The 15909-nt window shown below is 36.3% G+C and overlaps 1 protein-coding gene across 1 annotated transcript in view; it reads left to right on the top strand.

Annotated features, from left to right (window-relative positions):
• LOC116662698 overlaps positions 1 to 15909 on the top strand; it is a 485265-nt gene that overhangs the window by 294495 nt on the left and 174861 nt on the right. The window contains exon 2 of the mRNA XM_032476646.1: positions 1291 to 1387. Within this exon, the coding sequence (XP_032332537.1) occupies positions 1311 to 1387 (77 nt within the window). The 5' untranslated portion in view covers positions 1291 to 1310. The remainder of the gene's footprint in view (positions 1 to 1290; positions 1388 to 15909) is intronic.

Consider the following 15909-nt stretch of genomic DNA (forward strand, 5'->3'; position numbering starts at 1 on the left):
TGTGCTCTACACTGGAATTTGACACAACATTGTAAAATGATTATAACTCAATAAAAAATGTTAAAAAAAGAAAAAGGATATTAAGCCCCACTTAAAGCCCCAGTTGGTAGTGGAAGGGAAGATTGAGAGTGAGAATGATGTTCATATTTCTATTGCACAATTCTTCTATAAATTAGTTTTTTGATTTGGAATTAATTTTAATTAACCTCTTTGTGCCTCATCTTTTTCTTTGTGTCTGTTTCTTCATCTAAATGGGGATGATAAAAATATATCTACCCTATAGAATTATTAGGAGTATTAAATGAGTTAATATTTTAAGAACACTCAGAACATGGCCTAGTATGTACAATGTCTAATATAAATGTTAATTAATAAATTTGAAATGTCTATAGCTCTATGTGCCTTCTATATTTGATTTTATATGAAATGCTTTGAGGATTATAACAAAGTTGAATTACTTTAATGTAATTGAAGGAATGTATATATAACACAGAAACTCCAGTTTTGCTAGGATCTTTTGTAATATGACACAGGCAATATTGTGAAGGCATACATCCCCTTTTTCATTCATGTTATGTTTGGCTCTTTATATTAATTTGTTTGTGTTTTCTGAAGGTTTTGCTGTTTTTTAGGGTGATTTGGGATAATGCCAAACTAAAATGATAGATCTCAATCTATTTGTGCCCTTCTGAGAAATTAGAGTTAGGTTAACAATTTTATCATGAGGCATTCAATATCCTAGAAATAATCTTTTGTCTCTGGTTTGGTTCACACTTTGCAGAATCTCTAGGCATTGAAGAAGTGGCAAATTTATTTGGAGAAAGAGAGAATTCGGAGCTTACTTTATGAAATATTCTTTCTTTGAATTATTCTGCTTATCAAATATTAGACATTGGACTCTGACCATGTGAATTAATTTTTTAAATGGAATATGCCATTTGTTTACTGTTTTATTTTGTTCTTCTATGTATGTGAAATATTAAATACAAACCTTTTAGTTCATTAAAACTTCTTAATGAGAGCTGTGGAAATACCCTTAAAATATTTGCATGCAAAAATACGTGTTCAGTTTCTTAAAATACTTCAGCCAAGGTGTCGCAGCCTATGAAAACAGTGACATATTTTATTGTATTAGCATAACAAGCATCTAAGAAACACCCTGATAAAAGATTAGTATGCCAAGGTTTTGTCAGTGTTAATGTGGAAAGGGTATTGGCAAAAAGTAAAACTTCAGACTTTGAGAATTGCTTCCAGTACTGAAGCTGCAATGCTTTTGATTTTATTTTCTAGGTCATTGCTTCCCAAACTACATGCTGAACCCCTACTGGGACTGTGAAGATACTGTGAGTGTTCTTGGTGATCAGAGAAGAAGAGATTCAACAGTGTGGTAGGTAGCGGTGAGGGACTGCAGGCAATTACATAAAGGAACCAGATGCCCTCTCTCTTCTGGTCCCTCACTCAGTAGCTCCAAATCAAGTTTTTTCTCGTCTTTTCAGATTCTCTGCCTTGCTCAAATAGATGAGTATTGGTAACTTTCCCTTTATTTTTTCCCGTTCATTAATAATTATAGCTAATGACTGTTGAGTAATTACTTTGTGCCATGAGACCATGTGCTGAGTGCATTCGAAAAATTATTTCACTTAAACCTTAGCAGAATTCTTTGAGAGAGGCACTATTCCTTTTCTCCAGGTGATAAATGGAGAAGCTGAGATTTGAGGAGTGATTTATATTAGGTTATTCAGCTAAAAAAAGATGCTACCAATTTTGAACACAGGCAGCCTGAATATAAGGTCCACAGTGTTTTCTCTCTCTTTTCCTTTTGTTTTCATCATTGAATCTAATTGGATGAAATGATCCAAGAACAGTTCCTCTATCACTATCAACTAGGCTGAGGATGGGGAGCAAGCCACCTCAGTGGGGCAGCTCAGGCAGCATATTCTCAGAAGGGTTTTCAAAGAGCAAAAACGCTTCTTTCAGATTTTGAGAAATGCCCTCTAGAATTCTCAAGTTCTGCCTAAGAATTACTTTGTCTAATGGGAAAAAGAAAAATTACTGTTTTTAAAATGCAGCAGATACGATGCTCATAGATGTTGATAAAGTTTAAGAACCTTATTAGTGAATTCTCTAGCTTCTCAGACTGCCTTGACGCAGTTACGTATTTTTGGTGAGGATGACATCATTGTGTAAGAATTCTCAGTCTGTCTCCCTCTACCCTCGTTATTGCTTCTGTCTGCTAACTGCTGCTTCTGATGAAGGTAACTAATACTGTGGTCATTGTTGAGAATTAAGGGACATATTTAACAGGTGCCTTCTTTGAAATGAATGACAAACTTAGATAGAAATGAGAATTCCAGTAATGGTGGTAAAAACACCTGGGGCAGTTCCTTCCACAAGGAATATTAAAAAAAAAAAAAAAGGACAATATTATTAAAGACAGTCAATTTTAGGCACTGACAAATGTTCAAAAGCAGATAGAAACTAAGGGAAAAAAATGCTTTTGAAAGTCTGTTATTGCATTGGTTAAAAGCTGCAAGTTTGTGACTTTCTGACCTAGGGGTTCTCCCCAGACCCAACCCTAGAAAAGGAAGACCACCGTCTTGCTGGTGTGAAGAGTGGAATGAGTGTCAGAGTTCAGAGCAGGATTTTGGAAGTGAGAAAGCCACATTTACCTGCCAAGTGTTTTGTTTTTCCCCCTGTGATAACATTTTGGGCTATGTCTTCTTATTGATAGGCCATTCTACTAGTGCTCTGAGATAGTCTATAATCTCAGGTTTTGTGTTATATTATCTCTTTTTCAAAATTAGAATTTTCTTGAAAAACCCTGTACATGTTGGGATATTTAGGACAAAGCAGACATGTCTGGCCTTTAGGTTTAATTTTGGTGTTGGGCTGAAGCTTTCCTTTGGGAGATAAAGGCTGTAAGAGTATGGAGGAAAACAGATAACATTCTCTAAAAGAAAAACTTGCCTTTAGCTATTGTTACTGTACTTTTGATTGTTCATATATGGTAAATCCACCAGAAAGCACTTGGTGCCCAAGTGTTATGTCTTACTAATTTGGTTAACCCAGGAACAAACTGTGGTAACACATATGCTTAGGAAGATCAGTGGCTTAGGAAAAATAAAAATGTTTGTAGGAGTTGCACGAGTTTAGGGGCATTCTCCAGATTTAGATACACCCAGAAGAGGATGAAAACAAGGATCTAGCCTGATCTGGGCTCTTAACTCACCCTCTGCTCATCATGGCAGTCAAGTTGACTTGATCTACACATATATCAGCATACTAGAGACTGATTCAACGTCCCTGTATGACTGTGTTACTTAAACGTTCCTGAGACATAGTCAAATGAATGGATGCATGGATACATGGATGGATGGATAGACAGACAGACAGACAGACAGACAGACAGATAGATAGATAGATACAAACAAAGAGACAAACAGATGTACTATAAGGAATTAGCTCATGTGATTATTATGGCTGAGAAGTACCAAGAGCTGCAGTAAGCAAGCTAGAGACCCAGGAGAGCCCATGTTTTCCTTCCAGTGTGAGTCCCCTGAGAACCAGGAGAGTATGTACTGTAAGTTCTAGTCCAGTGTTCCAGCTCAAAGACAGACAGACAGAACTCTTTCTTACTCAGCCTTTTTATTCTGTTCAGGCTTTCAGCGGATTGGATGAGGTCCACCCACATTGAGAAGGGCAGTGTGCTTTACTCGGTCTACTGATTCAGATGTTAATCGCATCCAAAAACAGCCCCACAGATGTACCCATAATACATTTAGCCAAATATTTGAGCACCCCATGGCCCAGTCAAGTTGACACATAAAATTAGCTATCACAATGCCTCAGAGTGAACTATCTGATCTCTTTGGCCAAAGAGCTGACCTTGGTTAGAAAAGCATATCTCATAACCTCATGCTTCTAATGGGACAGAGATTGGGAGGGGCCAGACTGTTGTTACCTGGAGGTTTAATAACTACGGTGAGGCTATTATGAAGCGACCCAGGCAAAAATAGAAACTGGTAATATTCCTGGTTAATACTCAGCCAGAAGAAATACGTCTTAGATATAAACATCCTTGAGCACATTAAAATCTACTTGGAGAGATACCAAGCTAACTATAACACAGGACAACCTTGGTAAGGATCATAATACAGAAAGAATTCTATGAGAGTACAGGGTGAGGGATAAAGGAAGGCATATTTTGAATCTGGAATTTTTTTTTATTGTTTATCTTGGGCTTTGCTTTGTTTGGGGCAGCTTTTTAAAAATAAAGATATAAATAACATAAAATCCACCATTTCAATTCTGTGATTTTCAGTATTTTCATATGGATGTATAACCACTAATTCTAGAGCATTTTTTTCACCCCCAGGGCAGATTTTTGCAGCAGATAATTTTCTTGAATTTCACCGCCATATACAAATCTTATAAATAGCATGCCATGAATTTATTGATGAAATATTTTGACTCATCAACCTAGACAAAGAAGCAGTATTTCAGCACCTTTTGCCTCACGTGGCATGTTGTCAATAAGTCGTTGACTTGTACTGCTTGAAAGTGGAAACTTTTCAGTTTCTCATACTGCATCTTTGCCCTCACATTTTTATTACAATTTTACATATTAGTCTATATTAGTCTTACGTTCTCCTCCACTGTGTAACTTTTCCTTTTTTGGGAAATAAGTTCTCTCACTAGATAAGTTACTTCCTGAGCTTTTTTACTGAAAGCTTTATTCTGTTTTGGGTTTCTAGTTGCCATTTAGAATAATCACCATCTTTCCTTATTAAATGTCTATAATTCATGGTTAGCTGTTGTTTTTCAATTTTTCTGGAGCTACCACAGCAGTTGAAAGCTCTTTGCCCCAGACCACATGGAATGAAAGAGCAACTGGCTCATTTAAAACCCATGGATAAGTAGCTTTCATTATAAAGACATATGTATATTTTTTGGTTTGTATGTCTTATTGCAGTAAAGCAGCAAAATGACTCAGAAGATTATAATGATTTATCACTAACCTTATTGGAATTTTCCATTGACATAGGCCTAGAAACCTCCCTTTCCATCTCAAACCTTGTCTTCAAAATTCATCTCATTGGGCTGTCATGTATGTCTGCAAAACACAGACAAATACTGTGTAAAACAGAAGGACGTAATAAGTAGCCAAACCAAAAAATTTCAAAAAGCACATTACAGTACAGTTTACTTCTAGTTGACCTAATCTACATTTTGCACTGTCTGTAAAGCAAGGTGCCAAGGAGAGAGCGGAGCCATAGTGTGTGAAAAATGCCTTCTTTAGGATGAAAAATTTTCCTTTGATTCTCTATTACACCAGCAGAAATTGTTGGCATTGGGTAAAGGTAGGCCAGAGGAGGTGGTGGGAGGCGGAGACAACCATCCGTCTGTTGTCCTCGTGTCTGTTCAATACTCACCCTTTGTTATTGGCTGTACCTTTCCTGAGTCTGTATCAGAAAAGGACCCAACCAAGAGTCCTGTCTTACTAACTTTTAATACCTTTATAATGTATTTATGTAATATTCAGTGCTGACATTCCTGAGCCAGTATCAGTAAGAGGTCGATCTGAGTTATTTTCCTCCTGGTGCTGACAAGTCTCTTCTGAGATGCTGAGCTGTCTTGCCTTGTGTGCCATGTGCTCACTGGTATGTGGCCTAAGTGGAGTCACTGGGCCTCTGAGGCAAAGGTCAGACGAATGAAAACCTCATTAGGCCCTGGCAGTAAGCTTCCTTTAGCACTTACCACCTCTAATTGTCTGTTTACTTGTCTATTTTCCCCACTGAATTGGATCTTACACAGAGGAAAGGTATTTTCTTATTTACTATTAATTCCCCGGTATGTTACATAACACCTTGTAAAAGGCAAATGTTCCTTCTTGGATGAATAGTGAACTCTCTAAAACATCTTGCATCTCCTGTTTCATACTCATCTATGAAGACAGCTACTCCAAAAAAATGTTCACAATAGTCTCATTTTAATAGCAACAAACCCCAGTACGCACTGAGTAAGAGCCTAACTCTTAAAAACGCATTAAAGTGCCAGTCATTCTGTGGATGGAAGGATGAATGTAATTTTTCCTGGCAAAACAGAAGCAACTCAAGTAACACTCAGTGTTTTTTTTTTGTTTGTTTGTTTTTCCCATGTACTCTGGCCTTTGGGCTACAAACAAATGAAAGTAATTTTATCCCAGCTAAAACAATCACCTTTGGGGAATCCTAGAGCCTGTGGTATCTAGAATTGCTGAAAATACCTCAACTCTGTTGTCTCTTTAAGACATACATCTTTTGAGTGTGCTCTGCCGGTGGGGATTATTTAGTTATTTGTGATGATGCATCATAGGAAGGGCACAGAATGTTGTCCTTCTCTTGCCTCAGACTCTGGGGATATTTGCAGGAAATTAGATACTTTATTTCTGAGAAAATTCATTGGCTCTAGTTGTTTGTTTCCTAGTTCAAAGCATTCCTTTGCCTTTGCCATGGGATATTGTGGAAATTCCCAGGGCATTTTTTAAAAATCAGAGCTACCCCTGTCGTCTTTTACCCGCAATAGCAAGTCATGTCATGGGGGTGACAGATGAACCCTTCTCTGTCCTTATAATATGCTCTTCATCTGACCGTGTCATGCTGCAACCTATCACGGCTTTATTGTAAATATCCATGATCATTTCTCTGCTGGTATTTCTTGTTTGCATGTCTTATGTTAATTATCTTTCAGGTTCACTGTTTCCATCTGATACGGAATTCCCTTTTCTTAGGCCCTTTTGTTTTTCTTCCCTACTTTTTAGTTTTTTCCTTTTCAGAGTTACACTCTTCAATCAGATTGACCCCCTTCTCACCTGGCTCTTGTTTAAGATGCACTTGATTGAGAAACTCTTCCTAATCCACATTACATCTAATTTTGTAGATCACTAGACAAAGTATTTCCTGAGCTTCAAAACATAATGTTTAAAGGTCTGCTTTGGCTATTTCTGTCCCTTGAAATTGCTCAGCATTTGCCAAGCCATTTTCTTAACTCTGTGTGAACTTGGCCTTCCTTACGGTGGTGTAAAGGATGAGAAGGAAGGAGTAACCGATCTTTTCTCTTGTATCAGAAATGAAGTGAATAATCCTCAAGAAGTCCTATGACAAAGCTATTATAAATACCACCATTTATAGCTATAAAGGTATCCAAGTCCTAGAAAGGAGGTTAACCACTAGTCTAGCTAAAAACTGAAGGAACCAGATTCCAAGCCAGGCAATAGAATTTCCAATCCCAAACTCTATTAAATGAGGCTTCATCTCTGGAGGAGGTTTAAAATGAATACATTTTCCAATGATACCACTTTAGAAATAATTGGGAGAGGAGGTGGGGCAAGAACTAAGTCACATAATAATATATGAATATCTTATTAAGTAGGAATTGGGTCCTACTAAGGGCCAGCACTCTTAATAGATGCTGGGGATAGATCAGTGGACATGGCAGGCCAGCTTTGTTCTATTGGACTTTTCATTCAGAAAAAAAGAGGCAGATGTTGATAGACAAGTAAACAAGTAGCAAACATGGAAGTATCAGATAATGGTCAGAGCCATGAGAGAAATAAGGCAAGGTGATTATATTGTAACTGTGGAGTGCTGCTACATTAGTAGGTGGCCGGAGAACACCTTACAGAGGAGGTGACACTGGAAATGAGAAGTGACTAGCTGGTATTTTATTCATTGTTATCAAGAATTAGAAATAAATATTTTCAAATATATCAAAAAGATTGTAAACAGAATGAAATCCTTCCAAATCCAAAACAAAGCCAAACCTAAATGAAATATCCTCTTGTTTCACCCCAGTTAAATGTAGGAAAACAACTTTCAAGTCTCTTTCTCTCTAAAGTTTATGAAGTTTTCTTCCTCTCCTCTCTTTTTGAGGATGAAGATCCAAAGTCACATATATTATATTCAACTTAAACAAGGGACATTTATTTTTCTATTTTATTTTTATTAAGCTATATATATACACACACATATATATGTATATGTGTGTGTATATATATATATAGCTATATATATACAAAGTTTAAAAATTCAAATAGTTCTAAAAGAGCTTTAAAGGAAAAAGAACTGTCTTCTGTTGTACCTGTCCCTGTGTGCAGTTCCTAAATGTCAGAGATAACTTTCAGTCTTTGTTATTTTCTTAGATTTTTGCCTTCATTAGTTCAAAATAGCAAGTTTATACCCTGTTTCTTGATTTTTTCAGTTTTATATCTTATGTATTGATTTATTCTTTTTAAAATGATACTTTATCTTTTTTATTCTCTTCCCACATCTCTTTCCTACTGTCTTTAAAAATGGTTATATCATTAGTTCTGATTCGATCAATTTAGATCTGTTAATCAATCTAAATCTATTAGCTCTATTACCAATTAGACCCTGAGATTTACATTATCAGAGTTTACATTATGATGATGAATGATACAAATATTGTTCACATATGGGCCATGTGGTTTACAATGATTACATTTCCTTTCTTGTATATCCTTTTCTCTTCCCAAGTGCTGATTGACACATTTTAAAGTTTCATACCCAGACTCTCCCTCAGAACTATAAAGAATGTTCAAATGAATTAAACAGTTTATCAGTTTCAACTTCTTGGAAACATTTCTCCTTAAGCCCTCCTCCTCTTGCTCTAGTCTGAACTGGTTGCTTTTTCATCATTCTGAGACCCCACTTTCCTATTGTTTTTAATTGGAGCTCTATTTCTTGAATTTAATGTCTTTCTTTTTCTTGGGTATGACAGGCCGAATAATGGCCCCTCACAGATGTGCACATCCTAACCTCTGGAACCTGTGAATACGCTACTTTACATGGGAAAAGAGACTTTGTAGATGTCATTAAGACCTTGAGATTAGGTCTTTGAGGAGATTAGTCTAGATTATCCAGATGGGCCCAATGTAATTACATGAGTCTTTCTAAGTCTGTAAGACAGAGGCAGCAGAGTCCTGGCAGAGTCAAAGAAGATGTTATGCTGCTGGCTTTGAAGATAGAGGAAGGGACCATGAGGCAAGGTATGCAGGTGACTTCTAGAAACTGGAAAAGGTAAGGAAACAGGTTTTTTCTTAGAGCCTCCAGCAGGAACACAACTCTGCCTACACTTTGATTTTAAGACATCCAACTTCCAGAAGTGTAAGATAACAAATCTGTGTTGTTTTAAACCACTAAGTTTGTGGTAATTTGTTACAGCACCAATAGGAAACTAATACAGTGGCTTCTGCTCTAATTTTGGTAGAACACTTCCCTCTAGTATCTTGAAATAGAATGCATGGAAAATACATTTTTGATGCCTTATTTATCAAATAAATATTTTTACCTCAGAGTTCACTGAAGATGGAAATAATATTTTTACCTCAGAGTTCACTGAGGATGTTGAAGGTGTTTCTCTGTAGTATACTTGCTTCTGTAGGAAGTTTAATGCCATTCTGACACCTGATCCTGTATTTCTGCCCCGTCTTATTTACTTTTCTGTTGGAAAGCTTATAGTCTATTCTTTCTGTCCCCAGCGTTCAGCGATTTCCTGAGGGTATGCTTGTGCTTTAGTGTGAGTCTTCTTTTTTCTATTAAGCACTAGTAATATGGAAACTTAATCTTTTCAGTTCTGGAACATTTTCTAAATGATTTATTTGATAATTTTCTTCCCTCTCTTTTCCCTGCTCTCTCTTTCTGGAACTCCTGTTACTTGGCTGGTGGACACTGTGGACTGACCCTGGGAGTTTCCGTTTTCCCCTCCTATTTCCTGTTTCTGTTTTTGCTTTGCTTTCTGGAGATTGCCTTAACCATATTCTGTAACTCTTCGTAAGTTTGTCATTTCTTCTCTCTGCTTCTTAATTTTCAAGACCTTTTTTTGATCTTTGAGTGTTCCTTAAAATTTTCCATTCTTTTTTCATAAATACAGTATTTTCTCTTCCCTTTGTAAAGAAAATAATTAAAATATCTGGCTTTCTTTCTGAAATCAGTTTTTGCCTTCTCAGTAATTTTGGTCTTTGCTTCATGTAGGAGGCTTTTCTGAAATGTCTGATGTTCTTTATCAACCTATTCACATTTAAGAGTGAGGTACTCGACAGCTGGCTGGGAGCTGTGGGTGTCAGTTTGTGTATGTTGTGTAGGCAGAGACATAGGGTGCTGATTGATGGTCTTCACCGAAGATAGTCTTCTCTGTCTTGGCTCTTTCAAGGATGTAATTTTATGGTTATTGTAGCTCACTCCCTCCCCCAAAATTGTGCTGATCAATTCCTTCAGGGATGACCCCATTAATCCCTTGTCTGAGAGATAAAAAGTGTCTGCTAGTATTCTCAAAGACAGATGGGAGAAGGAACCCATGCATCTCATTGTTCAGTATGTAGACATTCACTTAATCCTTCTGTTTTTCATTTTGCCTGGGGTCATCTGTGGGGATGGAGGACAGAATCTGTGTTTTTAACAGCCACTTTACAAAATCTTTTTAGCAATCTTCCTATGTCAAATCCAACTGCACACTTGTAATGCGTCTCAATTTCTGATGATTTCTTGAGTTCTGAGGCCCAGAACAGCCAGTTTCTGGTTTCCTCCATTCAGGGCTTTTCTTGCTCTGTAATCTTCTTTCTAGCTTCCAAAACTAGATCACTGTCATTCCCTCTTATGTTCACTGTATTGTTTTGGACCTTTTTAAATCTTTTCAATATAATTTTAGTGAATTTCAGGAGAGAGCAATGGAAACAAAATGTGTCAATCCTTCATGTTTAACTGAAGTTCAAGAATTTATCCTTTTTTTTTCCGCAATCATATTGATTTCTAACAAACACATTTTATGGATTCTAGTGCTAGGCTTCTAAGTCAGGAAGTTACTCCTTTGTTTCCTGAGGTACATGACAGAGTAACTGATGAGCGTATAAAATTATATAGTCCTTTTATCAATTTTCTGGCTATGTTGGCAGTTGGTAATTTAAGTGCCCAGAGCACCACTGAGGGCACTTTGTGCCCTGTCATTGCCACATTCACATGTCATATAATAATTGTTGTAAAATTAATGATGGTTCAAAATTAGTGAGTTTTTCTTAAAGGCGTATTTTACTCAAGGACTATAAAAAATACAATTTGCTTTCATGGTTGAGAACCCATACCACTGTTTTCTTCTTATTTTAGTAGAATTTTGTTTTCTAAAAAGTAATTTCTAAGAATCTTCCTGAAAGTCCAACCCAGCACAGTTTCTTTGCTTTATTAACTTCTTATTCCACACTCTTCTGAATTTATATTTTTCTGATTAAGTGGAGACACTTTTCATATTGGGCTATTATATGGAAGATTTATCCTAAAATTACCTTTTTTAAGTTTTAGGAGAATGTCTATTTCTAATACTTTGGAATAAATTAAAGAAATACATGCTTACCTTATCCATGTTTTGGGGATATTTATCTCCATGGCTCCTTAATCTTTTTATAAGGGAGAATCTTAATTATTTTAATCTCTCTTCAAACAGATATCTTTTATCATTTTAATTTTGTATCTTTGGACCTTTTCCAGCTTCATTATGTTTATTTTGTGGTTCATTAACCAGAAAGCCATATGGCACTTCTAGTGTGAATTCTTTATTAGTTTTTAATCAGGATGAAATTTGGTTTTCTGTTTGGCTCAGTCTGTTTCCTGATGAGGTTCTGAGCTTTTTTTGCTGTGAATTTCATTTCAGAGTCTTCAGAGGATCTATAATGGTAATTGGATTGAATTCTAGAACAAAAGTATGATCTTTAGTTCTGTCATTTTTATTTAGAATAAAAATGAATAGGAACTAGAGGTTTCTTTAGAAGTCATATCACGCAGTTCCGTGTGAGGTAACAAAACCCCGAAGACTCTCAATGTGTAGGGTATAGACCACACAAAATACCTGGACTCTTGGATTCTAACCAGGGATATTCTCACTACATACTTCTGACTAGTAAATCATGTCTAGCCTACCTAAATTTATGTAAGTCCCTGATTTAGATGAATTAAGAGAGTCCTCTGTACCACCCTCTTCTTTCCTTCCCTAATATTACCTCAACTATTTCTATCATCTCCAATTCCCACCTTGTTTGTCTATAGTCTTTAGAATTTTCTCTTATTTCCACCTACTATTTCTGTACCTCCTCTCAGTCCTACCTTCTCTGAATCTGTTACCATTTATGAATTGTATCCCTTCTGAAAACAAGAAGATTAAAGACCAGAGCTCTGATCTGCCTGATTTCCATTTTTGCCCCACTACTGTGTGTGTTCCATGCAGCAGCTTGAGTGTTCATTATAAAAAAGAATCATCTGCGGAGAGAGAGAGAAAAGAATAAAGCAGATTCACTAAGATAGGTAGGGAGTAGAGTTGGAGAGAAAGCCAAGGTGACTCTCCAGTTCTCCCATGTCTTGGAGTTGCATAAATCGTCCCTGTATCCTTATAATAAATTTTCCCTCTATGCTTGTGGGAGTTCACTTCATCTATTGGCAACTGAATTATTCTAGTTATTACCATATGTTTAAATAAAATGATCAACTGTTTGAATGTTTATATGTTGAGAAGAGTTTTATGAGCTAAAACATCACCTATACCATTATTTCTGTGTGTGGAAAATATGGAAATAATTTGGAAAATATGTGCCAAGTAATGTAAATGACTATTTGGAATTAAAGCCTAAGTTCTAAATTTGAGATTGCTATTTTTATCAGTTATCCATGTTTTTATCTATTAAAACCATCTATTACTGTCTATTCATCTATTACACTTTAAAAAGCACACATTGATACCTCTCTTTCCTCCCTTACTTTCTGTCCTTAGTAGGGGATAGGACTCATGCTCTGATCCTCAGAGGCAATCCTTAGCTGTTGTTGACTGTTAAAAATTCTACTTTGGAGGAATATATAGCTCAGTGCTCAAGCATATGCCTAGCATGCACGAGTTTCTGGGTTCAATCCCCAGTACTGCCATTAAACAAACAAACAAACACTGATTAGTTCCCCCCTGACGCCCCCAAAAATTCTACTTTGGCATCAATTTATCCTAATGAGCCTATTGACATTTTCAGTCCAAGTTTTTGAAGAAATAATATCAGTTAAAAATGTGTCATGTGAAGAAACATAGCGCAATCCTGAAGGAGAAAAGGCTTTTGCAGCATCTGCTAACCTCTAACCCAAAGATCTTCTTTGCCATAAAGTTTTAAAAATGTAAAGTAGAAAAAAAGAAAAAAGAAGATGGAAAATCTGGCCTTTAAATCATACTGGCTCAATTAATAAATACTCTGTAAATGTTCAGCCATACTTTTAGGTAGCTGAGTCTGTTTTGTTTTTTGTTTTTGTTTTTTTTTTTTGTGGGGTATGCCAGTGGCAGGGTAGAGGTAGACTTTGAGTTGCCAGTAAAGCATTTAAAGTCAGATAAGCACAAAAAGTAGATAATCATGGTCTTGTTAACTGCTGAGGCAATAACCAGTGAACATCAATTAAAACAGAAGGCTTTGAAATGAGGGGAAAATAATTTTAAAGAGAGCTGCTGTTTTTCTTAATTACCGGATAAGAAAGCAGCCAATTCTCTGCTTCTCCCCCCCTCCCACCGTAGATAAAGGAATCTGAATAGTATATCATTCAGTACAAGAACTTTACCATCAGTTTTGTTCATCAGCAAAATCAAAGAAACAATTGCAGGATGTTCTCTGTTATTTAGCATGGAATGCCTTTATCACTTTATGTCCTTGTCTGACATTCCTCCTTGTTTGTCTCCGTTAAATGTTTGGCTGTTAGTCACATAGTGCTTTGCCAAATAAGTCAGCACATGGAAGTCTGTATTACTTAGAGCTTTACAGCAATGTCACCTCTTCTTTAAAACAGTTGGGCAACACTGCCTACCGAGTTGAGTATAATGTACGCTGTGTAGTATAAGGCCATACTGATTACCTTGAGAAGCAAAATGAATAATGAACAGTACAAAAAGTAACACTGAGAATTAATTTAGTGGCAGACTCTTTGATCCCATTAATGATTTCATTTTTAAAAGATATAATAAAATCCTAAAATATTCTGTAGTGATGACCTATTAAAGTTAACAGCTTTCCCTCCTTGAGCTGCTTGTCCGAAAGTGAAGACAAATGCTTTTGTGGGAAACCAGGGTGGGACAGTGTTCAGAGAATTGCATGTTTTTCTTTCTTAAATTTATCAGTTGTCTTTTCTGTAGAAAGAACAAGTCAACTAACTTAGGCAAGGTAATCATTCTGTCATTTTTCTAAAATACTCTTTTGTGACTTTCAGAGCATGGCTTCCATAGATCATTTATTCATTTAGTAGTAATGCTTCTAGAAGTGGATATGCCAGATTTCCATATGTGATTTTATAACTTATAAGGACAGTCTGGCAAGGATAAGTTTGGATGCTTCCCTAAGACACTTTTGCTGAGAGCCTCTAACTATATGATGAGCCTCATTTCACATACCTTTCAAATCCCTTCTCTAAATCTTTTGCTTTGGGGATGGCTTCTGGATACAGTAAGAGCAGTTTGCTTCTGAAGGTGGTGGATGCTGCCTGGCAGTTAATTCTCTTTTTTTCTCTGTGGAATCTTAGTGGAATGTCCTTAGAATAATAATGATGCATGACTCTTTCTTGTACTATGTCCAAGATATTCCTGGTAATTTTCATTTACATTATTTCTAGATGCATGTACCAGATGCACGTCTGTTAATTGCTCTGCATCCTTCTAAAGTTTTTCTCCCCTCTAAAATTTAAAAAGCCAAATTATGGACATGGTGAAGTTTGGCTCTAATGTGACTGGGTTTTAAATTAGTCCCTCCAAGTAATTGCTTTGTGTTTAATATATTTTTATTTGCGAACTTGTATGTTTTATATTCTATGATGGACTGGTTTCCATTTCAGTTATAAATAATGTGTTGAGGTTCCTTTGTTTGCTGATTTTTGTGTTTATGTGACGTCTGTGTTTTTAAACATTCACAAAAGACTGTATCTACATGTTTATTATATCTTGGATGATTATTTCTTTGGTTTCCAATGGCAGGTGTTCCTTTTTACTTAGAGCTAATTATCATGAACCCAGGTTTTTGTCCCACATAACTATTGCATTTTAATGGTTCTCTTTTTGGGACTAAAACCACATCTTTATGCTGGAAACAGTTTCCAGAGACTTGTACCACTACTGAGTCACTTAACATTTCTTGAATCCACCTATAGTCTGTCGACCTTAGTCTGTTCATTCTCCCACACTCTTAGATGATAATTTCGTGTAACACTTCCTTCCCCAGCATCATTCTTAGCCTCTTATTTCACTGAGACAAATAGAAGAGAACTTAAGCCACTCAGCTCATCTACTCACCTATTTGTGTCTATCCCCATGTGTTCCACTTTCTGTGTTTACTCATAAATGATTTATGCTCCTAGCAGATGTCAACATCTCTATTCTGCTGAGATGTCTATTTTCTTGCCTACTTGAAGAAATTGCTCTGGAATTCTTTACTCTTTCTCCCGTCATTCATGACTTCTCCCTCTTAAGTGGATTGTTCTTACTAGTCTACAACCATGTAGATATATCTCCCATCATAGAAAAACTCCCTTGTCTTTAGTCCATTTTGAGTTTATTTTGTGAGTATTGTAAAACAGGGGTCTAATCTCATTCTTTTGCATGTGTATGTCCTGTTTTCCCAGCACCAGTTTTTGAAGAGACTATATTTCCACATTGAGTATTCTTGGTTCCCTGTTCCCCTATCAGATATTATGATTGTGTAAGCGTAGGTTGGTTTCTGGGCCCTCAGTTCTGTTCCATTGGTTTTTGTGTCTGTTTTTATGCCAGTACTGTATAATTTTGTAAAACAGTTTGAAATCTAGAAACGTGATTCTTTCAGCTTTGTTGATGTTGGTCAGCATTGCTTTGGCTACTTAAGATCTT

The sequence above is a fragment of the Camelus ferus genome, chromosome 3 (genome assembly GCF_009834535.1).
Source record: "Camelus ferus isolate YT-003-E chromosome 3, BCGSAC_Cfer_1.0, whole genome shotgun sequence".
NCBI lineage: Eukaryota > Metazoa > Chordata > Mammalia > Artiodactyla > Camelidae > Camelus > Camelus ferus.